The sequence below is a fragment of the Selaginella moellendorffii genome, unplaced genomic scaffold (genome assembly GCF_000143415.4).
Source record: "Selaginella moellendorffii unplaced genomic scaffold, v1.0 SELMOscaffold_50, whole genome shotgun sequence".
NCBI lineage: Eukaryota > Viridiplantae > Streptophyta > Lycopodiopsida > Selaginellales > Selaginellaceae > Selaginella > Selaginella moellendorffii.
This window is the reverse complement of record NW_003314311.1, coordinates 68,725-84,002: the sequence shown is the minus strand read 5'-3', so window position 1 is coordinate 84,002 and position 15,278 is coordinate 68,725. Positions and strand designations below refer to the sequence as shown.

Here is a 15,278-nt window from a genome sequence, read left to right as displayed (position 1 = left end):
CAGCTATGGTGATACCCGGGCGCCGTGCGCTCAAGCAAGGCGCGCTCTCCTGGATCTCTCGCCGCCGCCTCGTTACTCTGGTTCTTGGAGCTGTGCTGCTCGCCTACATTCTTGTTTCGCTTCAAGATCGAGGATATCGGGCCGGATCTACGTCGTCTTCGTCGCGGTGGGCGGATTACACGCTTGAGGCCGCCGCTGCTGCAGTGGCGCGGGACGGCAGGATCGTCGTGTGCGCGGTGAGCTTCCCCTACCTTGCATTCCTCGTGAATTGGCTGATTAGCATCGCGAGCCACGGGCACCACGACAAGGTGTTGGTGATTGCCGAAGACTATGAGATGCTCAACTACGTGAACGAGTTCTGGCCTGGCCATGCGGTCCTTGTGCCACCGGCATTGCCACTTGCGACTGCTCAGAGGTTTGGATCACAGGTGACAAAATTCTTCTTTTGATTGCTCTTTTGTTCTGGCTTGCATTTTTTGTGGCTCTTTTGGTTTACTTGCTAGATTCGTCGAGTGTTTTTTTTTTTTTTTTCCAGAGATTTGGATCACAGGTAAAAGAGTTGTTTTGATTGCTCTGGCTTGAGTTTTTGGTGCTTTGGTCTCAGCTTTTTTGCGTCTTCTTTTTCTTGCTAGATTCGAGTTTTTTCTTTCCAGTTTTTTTTTGTTTCAGAGATTTGGATCACAGGTGAAAAAGTTATTCGTTTGCTTGCTCTTTTGTTCTGGTCTCGTGTTTGGCTAGGTACATTTTTGTGTCTTCTTCATGTTGCTAGATCCGTCGATTTTTTATTTTTTATTTTTTTGGTCTTTCGTTATCTTCGTTTGAGCTAACGCGTTCTAATCACAGGGTTTCTTTAATTTCACTTCCCGCAGGCCACAACATCTGCTCAAACTTTTGGAACTTGGCTACTCTGTTCTTTACAACGACGTGGATATGGTCTGGATGAGCGATCCATTCCCGTTGTTTACTGGTGACCATGACATATATTTCACAGACGACATGACTGCGGTATCAATCTCCTCTTCTTCCTTAATTCTCTTTTGTCATTCTCAAGCTAAGAGTTTTTTTTGCATGGCTTTTTATACTCTGCCAGATCAAGCCTCTTGACCATTCTCACAGCCTTCCGCCTCCAGGAAAGAAAGGCAGAACCTACATCTGTAGCTGTATGATCTTCCTGCGGCCCACACCTGGAGCAAAGCTTGTTCTACAAAAATGGATTGAAGAGCTTCAACAGCAGCCCTGGTCTCCCAAGGCAAAGGCAAACGATCAGCCTGCCTTCAACTGGGCTTTGAACAAAACTTCCAACAAGGTAGCTTTCTTTTCGTGTGTGTGTTCTCACTTATCAAATTTTCTTGCTCTTTTTCTTTGTGTGTAGGTTGACATGTATCTCCTACCTCAGGCATCCTTCCCTTCCGGCGGACTATACTTCAAGAACGAAACCTGGCGAAGATTACCTCAGAACCAGAACAAGCTCACGATTATTCACAACAATTACATCACTGGCTTTGACAAAAAGATCAAGCGATTTCACGACACCGGCCTCTGGCTCATCGACGACGCTCATGTCAACACCTTGCCCGACTTTAATCTCGTAAAACACTATCTCGACACGCAGCCACAACTATAGCAATCTCGTCTCCATCACAAGTTTCCCTCGAGCAGCTGTCCACCGGATATCGATCTTCTCCTTTTTATCTCCACTTTATTCTCTCTCTGGTGATATCACCTGAGCTCACACTTAGACATGCGGCCCTGGTTTATTTCCATTGTCCCGCCTTGTACAACTGCTCTTGTGGCGTTTGTTGTCTTCATCAATAGTTTCCAGCCACTAGTCGCGGACGGAGATAACTGTGACTTAACTCTACTTCACATTTGTTCACGAAGGTGGGCTCTCTCTCTCTCTCTCTCTCTCTCTCTCTCTCTCTCTCGTATTGTCTCTCATCGATCGTTTGTGCGTGTGGTTTTTCCAGGCGAGAAGATCGACCGTAGCTCTGGTTAGTTTCCTTTTGGCACTCCCTTTTTTGTTGTATATAAGTGTATCGCTGCCGAGAGCTAATTTTACTGGGACTAGTTTGTCCTTTTTTCCCTTGTAGGTGGAAGCGATGAATCCTCCAGAGTCTAAAGCCCCTGGAAACGCCATAGCTTTGGACATGAGCGGCGTCGCCAGCGCTCCCAATCCCGGCGCTCCAGAGAACTCGTAAGTTTCTTCCTTGCTCTTTAGCTCTTCTCCACCGTCGGATCGCTGCAATCGCTCCGCGCCGTCGATCGCGTCCCGGGCTGAAAGCCGGTCTCGTGCTCGAATCTCCCGCGCTGGACATCCCACGAGTGTCTTGCTTGCTTCCGTGGCGTGTCCTGATTGGCTGTCTTAGATCTCCTAAGCCACTTTGCTAGAGCCCTAATTGGAGCATCCATTTTGCGAGTGACAAGTTTGGTGGATTCGTGGCGCTTTGTTGTTCCAGGGCGAAGGGTTTGAAGAGGAAGGAGGCGGCTATGGCGGTGTCGTGGGGGATTGGCCCAACGCCATTCATTCTCACTGTTCACATCCTCGGCGTCGCTGCGGCGATTCTGGTTTTGATCTGGAGCATCAGCTACAGGGGAGGTCTCAATTGGAATGCGGTCAATAAGAACCTCGTCTTCAATGTAAGCATCTCATCTCCGATAAGTCGTCCTCGTTTCTCTTTGTTTCTTTTGGAATTGAGTTAGAGGTGAGTGAGAAAGCATTGAGTTTTTTCGTTTTTTGAGCTTCCTGTCTTCTTGGCATTGATGAGGAATGATCCAGTGACTGGTTTGGATAGATTGAGTGTCGTAAAAATCCTCTTTTGGTAAGAGGTTTTGCTTCTTTCGATTGATGAACAGTTTTGGATTTGGAACTCACTCTCCACCTGCAGATACATCCGGTACTTATGGTCATTGGATTCATCTTCGTCTCCAGTGAGGGTACGCTTCTTTCTTTCCCGACAAAGCCAAAAAGCTTAATACTTTTCCTGTTTTGTCGCAGCTATTCTAGTGTACAAGAGCGTTCCCGGCAGCAAAGTTTACAGGAAAGGCGTCCATCTGAGCTTGCAAGCCGTGGCTTTGGGCCTGGGGATCTTTGGAATTTGCGCGGCTTTCAAGTACCACAACGAGTCCAAAATCGACAACCTCTACAGCTTACACTCGTGGCTGGGCCTCGGAACAATCATCCTCTTCGCCATTCAGGTATATATATCTTTCGTTCTCCTTCGTTTTCTAGCTTCTCATTTGGATCATTGCTTGAAATTCTTGGCAGTGGATAGCAGGATTTGTAACATTCTGGTATCCTGGAGCAGCCGCCAACACGCGACGATCCGTCCTCCCGTGGCACGTTTTTCTCGGCATTTTCATCTACGTTTTAGCCATCGCCAGTGCGCAGACTGGTGTGCTTGAGAAGGTGACTTTCCTGCAAACCTCCAAGGTCTTTGGCCACTACGACAACGAAGCTTACATCGCAAACTTCACTGCCCTCGTGGTGCTCTTGCTGGGCGTTTTCACCGTCTTGGGGGCTGTCATTCCCACGGTTTCAGCGGAAGAGGAGTACCGGGCTCTCGAGTGAAAAAGAATTACCGCCTTTTGTACAGAGATATATGTATAGCGAGTTGAATTTGATACTGCTCTGAACGGATCATCTTTAAACAAGGATATATTTTTCGCGATTGGTGTCTCTGGAAATTATATCGCTTCATACCTTGTTATTATTCGACTTTGCGTTGTTCTTCCTCTCCAGCTCTGGTGAGAACCAAGATTCCCAGAATGATAAAGCACGCACCAAGAAACCACTGTCCCAAAGAGAAAAGTGTTGCGTGCTTTAACCAATTTTTTCAGCACCCACCTGAGCCGTGAGCTTTTCCCCAAACAAAAACCAGCCAGCCACTCCCGACAGGAGAAAGTTCGCCGCGAAGTTCACCACGGTGGCTTGCAACGAGGAGAGCATCACTAGACTCTTGGTGTAGCAGCTCCACATGAGAACATTACTTCCAACCGCTGCAGCATAGCACAAGAGCTTCACTTCGAACGAGATCTACACAGGATAAAAAACAAGAGCTTGTCACGATCTCTAAAACCCTCCCTCGCGATTTCTCTTACTGATGGTGAAGCGAGCTTGGCCGCAATAGCAGCCCCGGCGGCGCAGCTCCCAGCCACCATCGCCCATATCCAGCCGCGCTTGGATCCTTGAGTTCCAAGCATTCTACAATAAACTCGTAACAAGAACAGAAAAATTGATCCATTCAGTACCTGATTCGCGATGGCCTCCGCTTTTCAACAAGAAGCTACACGAAGCACAGTTAGTGAACACACCAAGGCTACAAAATCGAGCTTACTTGTTGCCAGAGTTGCTGGTTCTCCTGGTATCAAACTTGTGATGTAAAGCCCATATTACATTGATAATTGTAAGAGATTACAACAAGGGGTGCGTTAAGCGCCAGTTTCGATGGGATGAAAACGATACATTCTCATACAGTACCTAAAAGCAAGAATTCAAGCAGAGAAACAAAAAATGAACAGATATAAGTACCAGTTTTTGATCATCCCCTCCAGTGCAAAAGAAATCATCGTCAGAAGATATAGAAACCTGTGAAGTGGAAGATAATATGTAAGCAAAAAGAGGACGAACGGTTTTGTAAAGACTCACCGTATTGACACATCTGGAATGACTTTGCAAATGACGGAGGCATGGTTCTCCCAGTGTAACATCCCAAAGAGCGACGCTACCATCTCCACTTGCAGTTACCAGGACAGGGGAGCTGTTAAACCAGCGAGCGTCATTTACTCCTTGGTCCCCAGCATCCACAAAGCTACACACACGAGAAGAGTTGAGAGGTCGCTCACTACCAACAAGTAAGAAAAAACCTCTTACCCGGCACGCTGGCATGTGTTTTCTGCCGTAGGCATTGGTTTTCCATGGCTCAAACAGTGTAACGCCTTTGTAACCCGGGAGCCTGAGGTGGCTACCGCCAGTGGAGAGCTAACGCGCTCACGGGGCTCCATTGGCATTAACCGTGTGTCCCAAACGATTGCGCTGTTTGCTGTGCAAGATGCCTGGATATATCTTCCACAGGAACTGTAAGAAACGGAAGTAACCTGGAAAAAAAGTTAGATGACCTTGGCTTTGGCTGCAATGGACGGAGAAATACCTCACAACGGGGGCCAAGAGGTAGTCTGGAGATGGCACCACAGCTCCGAATATCAAATAAGCCGATTGTTCCATCGCCTGAGCCTGTTGAAAGGAATGCATCAGCAAAGGCTAGACATATATCTCTGAGTTAATTACCTGTCACCATAACTGTTCCTGCTGGATTAGTCTTTAGGCAAGTTATATACTGCCCCAAAAAAACACGAATCAGAAACTCTCAAGATTGGAAAGCAATATTGATTACCATGTCATTTGCTGGAAATCTACAGCACTCAAGGAGCGCATCCACGTCCCAGATCTGAACAAGACCCGAGCCATTTTGCGACGAGTCACTTCCGCATATTAGTAGGTTGTTATTACAAAACTCCAGAGCATCCATGGGAGGCAAATCTTCCCTGGAGACAAAAAAAAGAACCATTACACTTTCAGCATTTCTACTCGAATAAAAGTATAGTTAGCTCACGTACCTGTCCTGTGAGATTAACTCTGATACAAGCGTTCCTCTTACCACGTTCCACAAAAGCAGTTGCCGATCGCCTTGACCACCACTTGTTGCCACAAGGCCTGCAAACAACCAAAACAAGATCAGTAAAGCGAGATCCAAGAACGTCACGAACAGCAAAACGCTACAGGATTGCGACGGATTAACAGCCATTGCAGATATTTTTTTCTTATGACCAGCCACGTTGTTTTCGTCAGAACCAGGCCCCAGAGTGTAAAGACACTCAGCAGTTGATGAATCCCATACCTGAATTTGAAAAACAATGTCAATATATACAAGACAAAACGTAGCAAGATACGACCTTCACAGTGCTTTCAGCACATGAAACAACTAGAGACCCCTGTGAGGCATACTCCACGGCTTGGACCTGAAATTGATGCACCAAAACAACAATTATAAATAAATAAACAAATAAAGACAAGAAAATATCACATCCATCGCAAAAGAAGAAGACCGAAAAGAGCCCTAAGAATGGAAAAGAAAACCTGGCAATTGTGTCCACTCAATGCTTTAGACTTTCCAGTGATCAAGTCATAAATAAGCAGCTCGTTAGGTGCCTGCATTGCACATTAGCGAGGACCACAACCTTGGTAGAAAACAGCTTACAGCGTTGCAACCGCAAACAATCTGTGGACCTCCACAAGGATGGAACCTAACATCCAAAACCTTTTGAAGTCCCTCCTGCTGCAAGCAAACCGAGTTAAGAGAAAATGCATCTTAAAAAAAAACTATGATCACGGGCTTACAGCAGGTTGCGCAAGAGCCACGCTCGAAGAGTAGGCCGACCAAGTTGGCATCCACGAAGAAAAGTAACGCTGTCCAAGCTTCACGCCAGGCGCCTTGAATCGCCTCTCGAGAGACCACCAGCCTGCCGAAAGATCACGGGCCTGTTGATCAATCTATGAAGCTTTTACAGTTCCAACTTTCGCTACCTTGGAAAGCAGCGGTCCACTTCCGGCGGCGGGGACCGATGTCCTTAGATCCACACCCAGAATTCAAGCCTGCCTCGCGATCCCAAACGAGCTTGAGCGTGCTGGATCCTTTGCAACTTTGCATGTCATACTCATCTGTTACACTAAACAGGACCATTTATTCAAAAAGGAGAAAAAAAAATTCGGGCATTGGTCATCCTAAGTACCTGTCGAGGCATGGCTACAAGCCCATGCATTAACAGATGGTTCCACTGTGGTCTCGTTCGTCAGGGGCGGGCCATTCGATTGCTCCGAGTCTGAGGAAGCACTTGCTCTCCGGGACCACGAAGTCCTGCTCTTTCGCCTCTTCGCAAGCTTGAGACTTGACGTTCGACGCCCGTCCAAGGATCCGTTCCCTGCTCGCCGCTGCTCCCTAGCTTTCAGAATGAGATCCCGCAGCTTCACTTGTAGCTGACAAAGCCTGCAAGTTTTCGCAAAGTTGTCAGTACCAAGCCCATATAAACACTGCCACATACAGCTCGTATCTCCGTTTCACGACTTCTTTATCCATTGTCCACAGATGGTTGTCTTCGTCGTCATCAGCCGGGAACGCCAGGATTCCTGAAAGCACAAGGTTGTCAACCATTCAACATAGAAAAGATGAGCTCCCCACCAGTAGTGTCCGATACGGGTTTGGACCACTCCATGCGGCTAGTCCTGGCATGCTTCGTCGGTTTCTACAAGCACCCAAGTCAGGAACACGCAAGGAAAAAAAAAAACGAAAGCACCTTTGGTGTTTCTTCTGTGTAAGAAAGATCGGGATCTGTTCTTCCACGTTTTCCAGAGTTTTCCCTTCTCTCTTCTCGCTGTGATGCAAACCAAAGCCTTGTGAAGCAAAAGAAGAAAAAGGGAAACAAAAACCACTCACAGCTAGCTCTTGGCGTTGCTTCTTCTTCTTCTTCATCACAATATAGTAGCACTTCTGGATGTACTTGACGAGGTTGCGTCGCGACTGGCAAGACTCGAGCTCAAACTCCACGCGAGGATTCTGGTTTAACCACTCGGCAATCTCTTTTTGTCCCACGGGAGTGTCCTCGTCGAGCGATTCCAGCCAACCCCACACAGGCTTCCACTTATCACTCTGCTTGAAACGAGGCACTGGATTATCGCCCTGTGACTGCAAGCAATGGAGTGAGTCAAAGCCTATCTTGGAAAAACAAACTCACCTCATCGCCCCGGATAATCTTGTGCTGGTTCTTGAGATTCTCATACACGACCTCGCGAGGAACGCTCAAGATATCCGCGCCTAGGATCTCGCCATTGCTCAAAAGCCAGTCGTCGATCTCCTCCTCGCTCACATTCCGCCCCTTCGGCAGGCTCGCGAGCCATTCGTGAGCGTCGCTCCAATCTACCTCCATTGGCGCTTCGTCGCCGTCGGCTGGCACTGTCGCTGGCTCCACCGCGGCAGCCGGAGCTTCTTCTTCCTCCCCCATCACAGGAGCTTCTTCCTCCGCCATCGCTGGAGCTTCTTCTTCCGCCATAGCCTCAAAACCCTAAGCCGGCATATTCCCGCCCCGAGCGATGGAATCTTGTCACCACGGCCGTCCAGGCGATGCTATCTGGAAGGAATGGCATGCTATCGGCGAGCTCCGACGCTTCTCCAATCTGCCCCGATCGAGCAAGAACATCGAGAATGCACGAGTAGTGCTGCGCGGATGGCGTCAATCCATAATCCCCGGCGAAGCACGCGAAGATCTCCCGGCATTTCTTCACGGATCCGGTGTGGCTGCACGAGCTGAGAATCCCCAAGAATGTGACCTCGTCGGGGAAGAACCCTAGCGCGCACAAGCCGTGGAAGAGCGCCACAGCCTCGGTGCCATGGCCGCGATGTGCAAACCCTGTGATCATCGAATTCCACGTCAGGATCCCTGGCGCCGGCGCTCGATCCAAGACCTTCCACGCCTGGCGGACATCGCCGTTGTGGATGTAGGCCGCGATCATCGCATTCCACGCCACGGCATCCGGCCTGGCCATTCTCTCGAACAAAACCCTAGCCTCGCGCAAATGCCCAGCCGCGGCAAACGCTGTAAGTAGCGCGTTCCAGTTTAAAAAATCTCTATCGGGAAAGGTATCGAACACACACACCGCCTCCTTTAAAAACCCGTTAATTGAATATGCCGTTACCATAGCATTTAGAGAGACCACATTGAGCTCTGGAAGCCCGCTAAAGACTCTAATCGCCTCGCACATATGCCCGGCTTGGGCAAATGCCAAGATCATGACCGTTGATGCCACGATGTTGCCACGTGGGAGTTGCTTAAACAGCTCACTGGCTTCTTCTATTTGCCCGGCTTGGGCATATCCGGCCAGCATGGCAGTCCATGCCACGTCATTCCTCTCGGGCATGTCATCAAAGAGTTTCTTCGCTTGGTCAATATGCCTCACCTGGGCAAATGCGTACAGCATGGCAGTCCACGTCACAATATTTTTCTCTATCATAGAGTTAAACAAGTCCTTGGCGCTCTGTACGGAAAGAAGCCCGGTAAAGACCCCTATCATTGCCGTGCACGAGACTACATTCCACTCTGGCATTATAGCAAATAAAGAACGCGCGGAGCTAAGATGCCCGTTTTGGGTATATGCCGTTAGCAGAGCGCTCCAGGACTCTAGATTCCTCTCGGGCATAGCGTCGAAGAGATTCTTTGCCTCGTGAATCTTGCCTTGCTTGGAATATGCCGTGATCATGGCCGTCCAAATCACCACGTTGTGCTCGGGCGTCCGATCAAAGAGGTACCTCGCCTCGTCCAGATGCCCATTCGTGGCATATGCTGACACGATGAGGCTCCACGAGAAGAGATTTGGATTGCGAAGCCCATCGAAGACCTCCCGCGCAAGCTCCAAGCAATCCACTCGCCCATACATCTCGATCAAGTGATTCTGGAGGTAGCGATTAGGCGTGTGATCGGATATCGAGAGAATGTAAGCGTGTAGATCCTTCCCCTCTTCCAGATCGTCGCAACACCGTAGTGCTGCAGCAATGGCTTGCTCTCTGGAATCGTGACCGCTCTTTGTGATCGTCAATGGACCGCCTCGCTCAAGGCGAAGCATGGGCTTAGGACATGACACGATCTTTGGATTTGTGGTTATAATAGTTATATATCCTATAAGTTCTTTAGGGTTTAGCATAAACTTAATGCGGTTTATAAATTAATATTTACTCTAATTATGTAATACTCTAAAACCCTAAAATCTTCTTTTGATTTGGTGTCACTTGAAGATTTCCCCCTCTCCATGATATTTCGAGAAATCTCAAACCCAAGGAAACTTCTCTAGCAAAATCAAAACTCAACTCCTGGAAGCGCTGCCAAGGCCGTGGAAAACATCGATCCTCGGTGTACTTTCTGGGCCCGAACGCTTGCGGACAATTGTGGGCAGATCTTCGCCGGAATAATCCGCGGCATCTTTGAAAGCACCAAAGTGGTGTTCATGCTGCACATAGGCACGCGCGAGCATGCAAATCCAACTGTTGCCAGTGACACCCAGCAGCTCTTGCATCCTGGCCCACAGTTGCTGCCTCTCCTTGTCATTCTCCACTCCACCAGCCAAGACGACCGCCTCTCTTATGGCATGGCGTATCTCATCCGAGCTCGCTCCCAAGTCCCTCTGCGTGCTCGGAGACTGGATCCACGCCGCAAAGGCCTCACATATTCCTCTGGTGGAGTTGCCAATCGCAACGAAAACACCTTTTTCACTGCGCGACACGCGCTGGCCCCCCCGCTTGGTATACAGCAGTGACTTGCCTATGACGATCCAAGCAAAAAGGATCACGATTTGAGCAAAGAGAAAGGCACTGTATAGACTCATAGTCTCGTTTCCACCTCTCACAATCAACGCTGGCGCCCAAGCAGTCCTCGAGGATCAGCTGCAGCAGCAAACTCGTAAGTTATGGATTATGGAATCACTTACATGATCATGAAGAGCTTACGAACTATGTAGAGGATCATGTCGGAAATCCGAGGCCTCCACACGGCCTCGTTACGGCTGCCATCGTCGAAATGGTGCCTTCGAAGAGTGTTTTCGGAGCTCGCAGTCCGGAAGAGTCCGTCCCAGGCTGCCTGCTTGATCGCCCCGAATTCTTCTAGAGAGCACTCGGTCAGCCATGGATCCCACTGCACGTTGGCGCAAATCTCCACGAAAAGGCTACCGTAGTCATTGCCAAAGACGGTGGCAGCCGCGACATAAAGCTGGCGGCACTCGTCGCTGCTTCCCCGGCTCATCGTAGCCTGGATGTGGTCGCTGCCGAGCACAGGGATTTGAGCTCGGCGTGGTCGCGGCATCCCTTCCTCGTCCGCATCCATGTATAGGTCAGGCGCGCAATCGGCACGCTCGCGCCTGCATGCTCCTGGAAGAGCGGCTCCACGCGGTGGAAGTTGTAGTGGCCTTGGATCCACTGCTCGAGCCGGGCACGCATCTGGTTGTCCCATTGGATTTCTCCCGCTGCCATCACCTCCTGCCACACAAAAGTTGAATGCTCTTCAATCAAAACGGTGTCAATCATCCTACCTCCAACATCTGGCGCAGAGAGACAGTGAGGTCCATGGACTTCCACTCTATCCTGGGCGCGTTTTCGATGCAGGAACGTATCCGTTTGAGCTTGTCCAAGGATGCCGGGGAGAACTTTTCATCCTTCAGCAGGAATAGCAGCAAGAGATTTTCCAGGGGTCCAGCGCCGCCATCGCCACCACGGTCACCTGCTATAGCTTGTGCTTCGAATGCGTCGAGCCATTCCAGCGGCTGCTTGTTGCTCTGGAGCTGGAGCAACAGCCAGGTGAAAACGACGACGCAAACCTTGCCGCTTGCATCGAACAGGAGAGTGGCATCAGCAACGCAAGTGGGCGAGAGAGTGCAAGGAAACAATATCGACACGATGGCTGTGGAAAAAGAACCAAGCTCTCAGTTTTAGAGGAATCCCAAGAAGAAGTACGTATAGCTACGTGACACATATTCATCTGTGATGACCAATGGGAAAGACGATGGCTTCAGATCAGTAGCCTCCTCGAGCTGCAACCGCAAACCATAACTTTGCTACCCATGCCATGATGATCCAGGAAGATCGAGTCTTTGTTGCAGTGGACGATAAGGGACGATAAGCAGCCGAGAGCTTAAAACCAGCCGAGAGGAGAAAGTTTGCCACAAAGTTCACGGTGGCTTGCAACAAAAGGAGAATCGCTAGACTTTTGGTGCTTCCAACCGCAGTGGCATAGCACAAGAGCTTCAATTCGAACAAGATTTACGCAGTATAAAAAACAAGAGGATTTCTATAACCCCCTCTCGCCATTTCTCTTACGATGATGAAGTGAGCTAGCAGACCCCGCGGCGCATCTTCCTGTCACCAGCCGTGCTTGGAACCCTGAGTTCCAAGCATTCTACATTAAACTCGTAACAAGAACAGAAAAATTCATCTTTTCAGTACCTGATTCGCAATGACCACCACTTCTCAACACGAAGAAGCTACACGAAACACAGTTAGAACACAAGAAGGTTACAATTCGAGCTTACTTCGTTCTACCGCTTGCTGGTTCTCCTGGAAACAAACTTGTCATGTAAAACCCATATTACATTGATAATTGTAAGGTGTGTGAACCGCCAGTTTCGTTGGGATGAGTATGATACATTTTCATACAGTACAGAATTCAAGCAAAGAAACAAAAATTGAACAGGTGAAAATGCCAGCTTTATCTCCTCCTGTGCAAATGAACTCATCATCAAAAGATACTAAAACCTGTGAAGCGGAAGATGATATGTAAGCAAAAGAAGACAGAACATGAAAGATGATAAGACTCACCGTCTTGATACATCTGGAATGGCTTTGCAAATGCCAGAGGCATGGTTCTCCAAGTGTAACATCCCAAAGAGTTACGCTACCATCTCCGCTTGCAGTAACCAGGCTGTTAAACCAGAGAGCATTATTTACTCCTTGGTCTCTAGTGTTAATACTGGCTCTATGCCATATAGGAAGGCTCAGTTCCTAGGCAGTTAGTTTTGGTCAGATGCTCTTCAGCAATATCATCATGGTATCAAGTCACATGGCAAGCAGCAGCAGTGGTGCCATTGTGGAGCAGAGTCTTATCCCTGTTTACAAGGGAGAATTCCACACATCGACAGCACTGTGCAAGAAAATTGCAATGCTATTGTTGCAGGCACTGAGCCAGAACCTGCTGCTGGATCAGCTAAACTTCCTGATTGATAAATTTGAAATAAGTTAGCCTTGTCCACAATCAGGATTGGTCTTGGTGAGCAGTATATTCACCTTCTTGATTGTGCCAAGACTTCCAGCGAGAATTGGACTTCTTTATCACAAATTTTAGTGCCTCTTTCATATGAAGCTCAATGCTAACAATCAAGTTAATCATTTCAAAGCCTGTTTTGTTGCATGCATCTTTATAAAGATTGCAGGGCTCAACTTCACCAATACTTACTCCCAGTGGCTTGAACAGTGATGTTGGCATTGGCAGCACAATACAACTAGGAAATCCATCAGATGGATGTGCATAAAGCATTCCTCCATGGCGATTTAGAAGAAGAGATTTTTATTTCCCAGCCTGAGGGATTTCCCCGAGAGCTAGGGAAATGTGTAAACTTATCAGATCCTATACTGTTTAAAGCAATCTCCCTGAGCTTGGTTCACCAAGATGGATAATTTTTCTGTTATCCATTGGTTTCTCTCGAAATGCAGCTGATCAAAATGTTTATTTCAAACACTTTGGTGACCTGCTCGTGATATTTGCTCTTTATGTTGATGATTTAATTTTAGTCTCCAACAATCTGTCTTTTCTTGATGAGATTAAATCAGAGATTGCATCTCAATTTGAGATAGAAGATATAGGCGAAATTCAGTATTGTTTTGGCCTTCATATTTTGCAAGATAGAGTTTATGGCTCTCTTTATCTATCTCAACAGAGATACATTAACAAGGTTCTACACCATTTTTAGATGTAGGATTGTACTCCAGTTTCAACATCTATGAAGATCAACTTTAATCTCTCCTCTGATTAGTTCAAGTTGCCTGTTAGCATTATAAATTTGACAAAATTGAATGTCCTTGTTCTTCTTATGAAATAACATACAATCACTTATGCATGAATCAATCTTTTTTAGGTAAGTCCACTGTATTTAGTGCTTTCTTATAATTATTTGAAAAAATGTTATTTGTAAAAGCCTTCATCCAAATAATGAAAAATTTAATACTAAATAATAAATAAAAATTAATTACCTTACAAAATGATCTGTTGATAGTAATAACTTATTACCTATTTATGAAGGGGTTAGTGCTTCTATTTTGTCAGCTTGTTTAAGTATTTTAGATGTGCAAGTTATCTTCATCTCCATATAACCATTTTGAGAAATAATCAAATATATTATCATCTTTAATATTATCATTGCCACCACCATTACTACTACTCACATTAATGTTATAATCATCTGGAATTACAAAACTTTCACCAATTTAAAAAAATTACTTTATTGAAGTAGTAGATCTATGCAATCTAATCACTTGAATATCTTTCATTAGAAACTATGTATCATGTCGTGCTGAAGTATATCTATTATAAAGATGAATATAATCTATAATCATTTATATGAGATGAATATAATTAATTACCTTTACACCTTAATATGCAAGTCTCTATGAGAGTAGTGAGCTTTCATTGATCTTGATTTAGTCTTGGTAGCCTTGCACCTTGGTTGAAGATAATGATATTCAACTTAGTTGTTTATGATTGAGGTGTTTATACCCATAATACCCTTGTCTACAAAGAGGTTGTGTATTAATATAAGTAAATCTTATGGTCTTCACTTTAGTTTCGACTGAGTGTTGATTATATATAACTAGCCTCTTCAATGTATGTTTAGAGTTGTTAGCTAGACATATTAGTGAGCTTATTGCAGTTCAATTAGATTTGAGTGGTCATTTAATCTATGTTTATCCATGTTCTTATATTTTATATTTGGGGTATTACCTTCATGTTAGACAAATATATGACCTGATAATATGAGTTTAGTATTTGGGTTTTGTGAAAGATAAGAGTGATTGTTAGTTGCTTTGCGACTAGTGAGCTTGTAGATTTTGTCGAGGACTACTGGCACTTGTTTCGCTTGATGATGATTTAGTAGTGATAAATTTGTTTTACCAAATAGTATTATAGAGGATCATATCGTGGTTTACATTGTTTTTCCATGTTAATGTGTTGACTCTACTGCTGTCGATATCATTTGGTTGTGTTTAATCCATAATGTTGGATTATATTGAGTCTTGGATGTGGTAATTCACTTCTTGATTATGTGTTATTTGTATTTGAGTATTATTGAAGGATTAATCTTGAATACTAAATAAAGTATTTTCAACTTTGATTAGTTTGGTTGCTAAAGAGCTTTGAGTGGTAATTCACTTTTGCTTTTTCTAGTTTTGTTTTAGTGTTGATGGCATTGAAGTGATGCTTTGATGTTGACATTATTAATATTGAGATTAAAATAAATGAGATGTCTCTCCATAAGATTAATACTAAGTTTTATTAGTTTCAATGTAGATAGTGTTGATGATTTTGGCTGTAGCTTTATGTTATTAGCATTTGTGTATTTGCTAGTTAGCAACTATATTGACATTCAAACAAGTTGAGTAGCAAGTTGAGTTAATTATATTTTAGACGAAATTGTTTAG

At 46.0% G+C, this 15,278-nt stretch overlaps 3 protein-coding genes across 8 annotated transcripts; 1 reads left to right on the top strand and 2 right to left on the bottom strand.

The window, feature by feature from the left end:
• Positions 1–4: 4 nt before the first annotated feature.
• On the top strand, positions 5–3,668 carry LOC9648142 (probable ascorbate-specific transmembrane electron transporter 2). 5 transcript variants are annotated; one of them, XM_024686641.1, is made up of 7 exons: positions 1,620–1,881; positions 1,968–1,991; positions 2,091–2,194; positions 2,457–2,637; positions 2,886–2,934; positions 2,996–3,195; positions 3,266–3,668. In XM_024686641.1, exons 3-7 carry the CDS (start codon positions 2,100–2,102, stop codon positions 3,566–3,568), a joined length of 828 nt encoding a protein of 275 aa, XP_024542409.1. In that variant the 5' UTR covers positions 1,620–1,881; positions 1,968–1,991; positions 2,091–2,099; the 3' UTR covers positions 3,569–3,668. The 5 variants fall into 5 exon arrangements, 3 of the variants coding, with proteins under 3 accessions (XP_024542409.1, XP_024542410.1, XP_002981734.2); XM_024686642.1 differs by having other exon boundaries at positions 2,069–2,194; XM_002981688.2 differs by having other exon boundaries at positions 1,968–2,194.
• Positions 3,669–4,373: 705 nt separating this feature from the next.
• On the bottom strand, positions 4,374–8,200 carry LOC9648141. 2 transcript variants are annotated; one of them, XM_024686639.1, is made up of 20 exons: positions 7,786–8,198; positions 7,488–7,736; positions 7,348–7,425; positions 7,233–7,296; positions 7,096–7,180; positions 6,787–7,040; positions 6,581–6,715; positions 6,395–6,516; positions 6,255–6,332; positions 6,134–6,205; positions 5,950–6,015; positions 5,777–5,894; positions 5,614–5,710; positions 5,391–5,541; positions 5,285–5,333; positions 5,148–5,230; positions 4,871–5,094; positions 4,646–4,808; positions 4,529–4,585; positions 4,374–4,477 (listed from the first exon to the last, which is right to left on the bottom strand). In XM_024686639.1, the coding sequence occupies exons 1-20, from the start codon at positions 8,098–8,100 to the stop codon at positions 4,412–4,414; spliced, it is 2,526 nt and encodes an 841-aa protein (XP_024542407.1). In that variant the 5' UTR covers positions 8,101–8,198; the 3' UTR covers positions 4,374–4,411. The 2 variants fall into 2 exon arrangements, with proteins under 2 accessions (XP_024542407.1, XP_024542408.1); XM_024686640.1 differs by lacking the exons at positions 4,374–4,477; positions 4,529–4,585; positions 4,646–4,808 and having other exon boundaries at positions 4,877–5,074; positions 7,786–8,200.
• LOC112350441 (pentatricopeptide repeat-containing protein At4g02750-like) lies at positions 8,105–9,667 on the bottom strand. Its single transcript, XM_024686660.1, has one exon. It carries the CDS (start codon positions 9,665–9,667, stop codon positions 8,105–8,107), a length of 1,563 nt encoding a protein of 520 aa, XP_024542428.1.
• Positions 9,668–15,278: the final 5,611 nt, after the last annotated feature.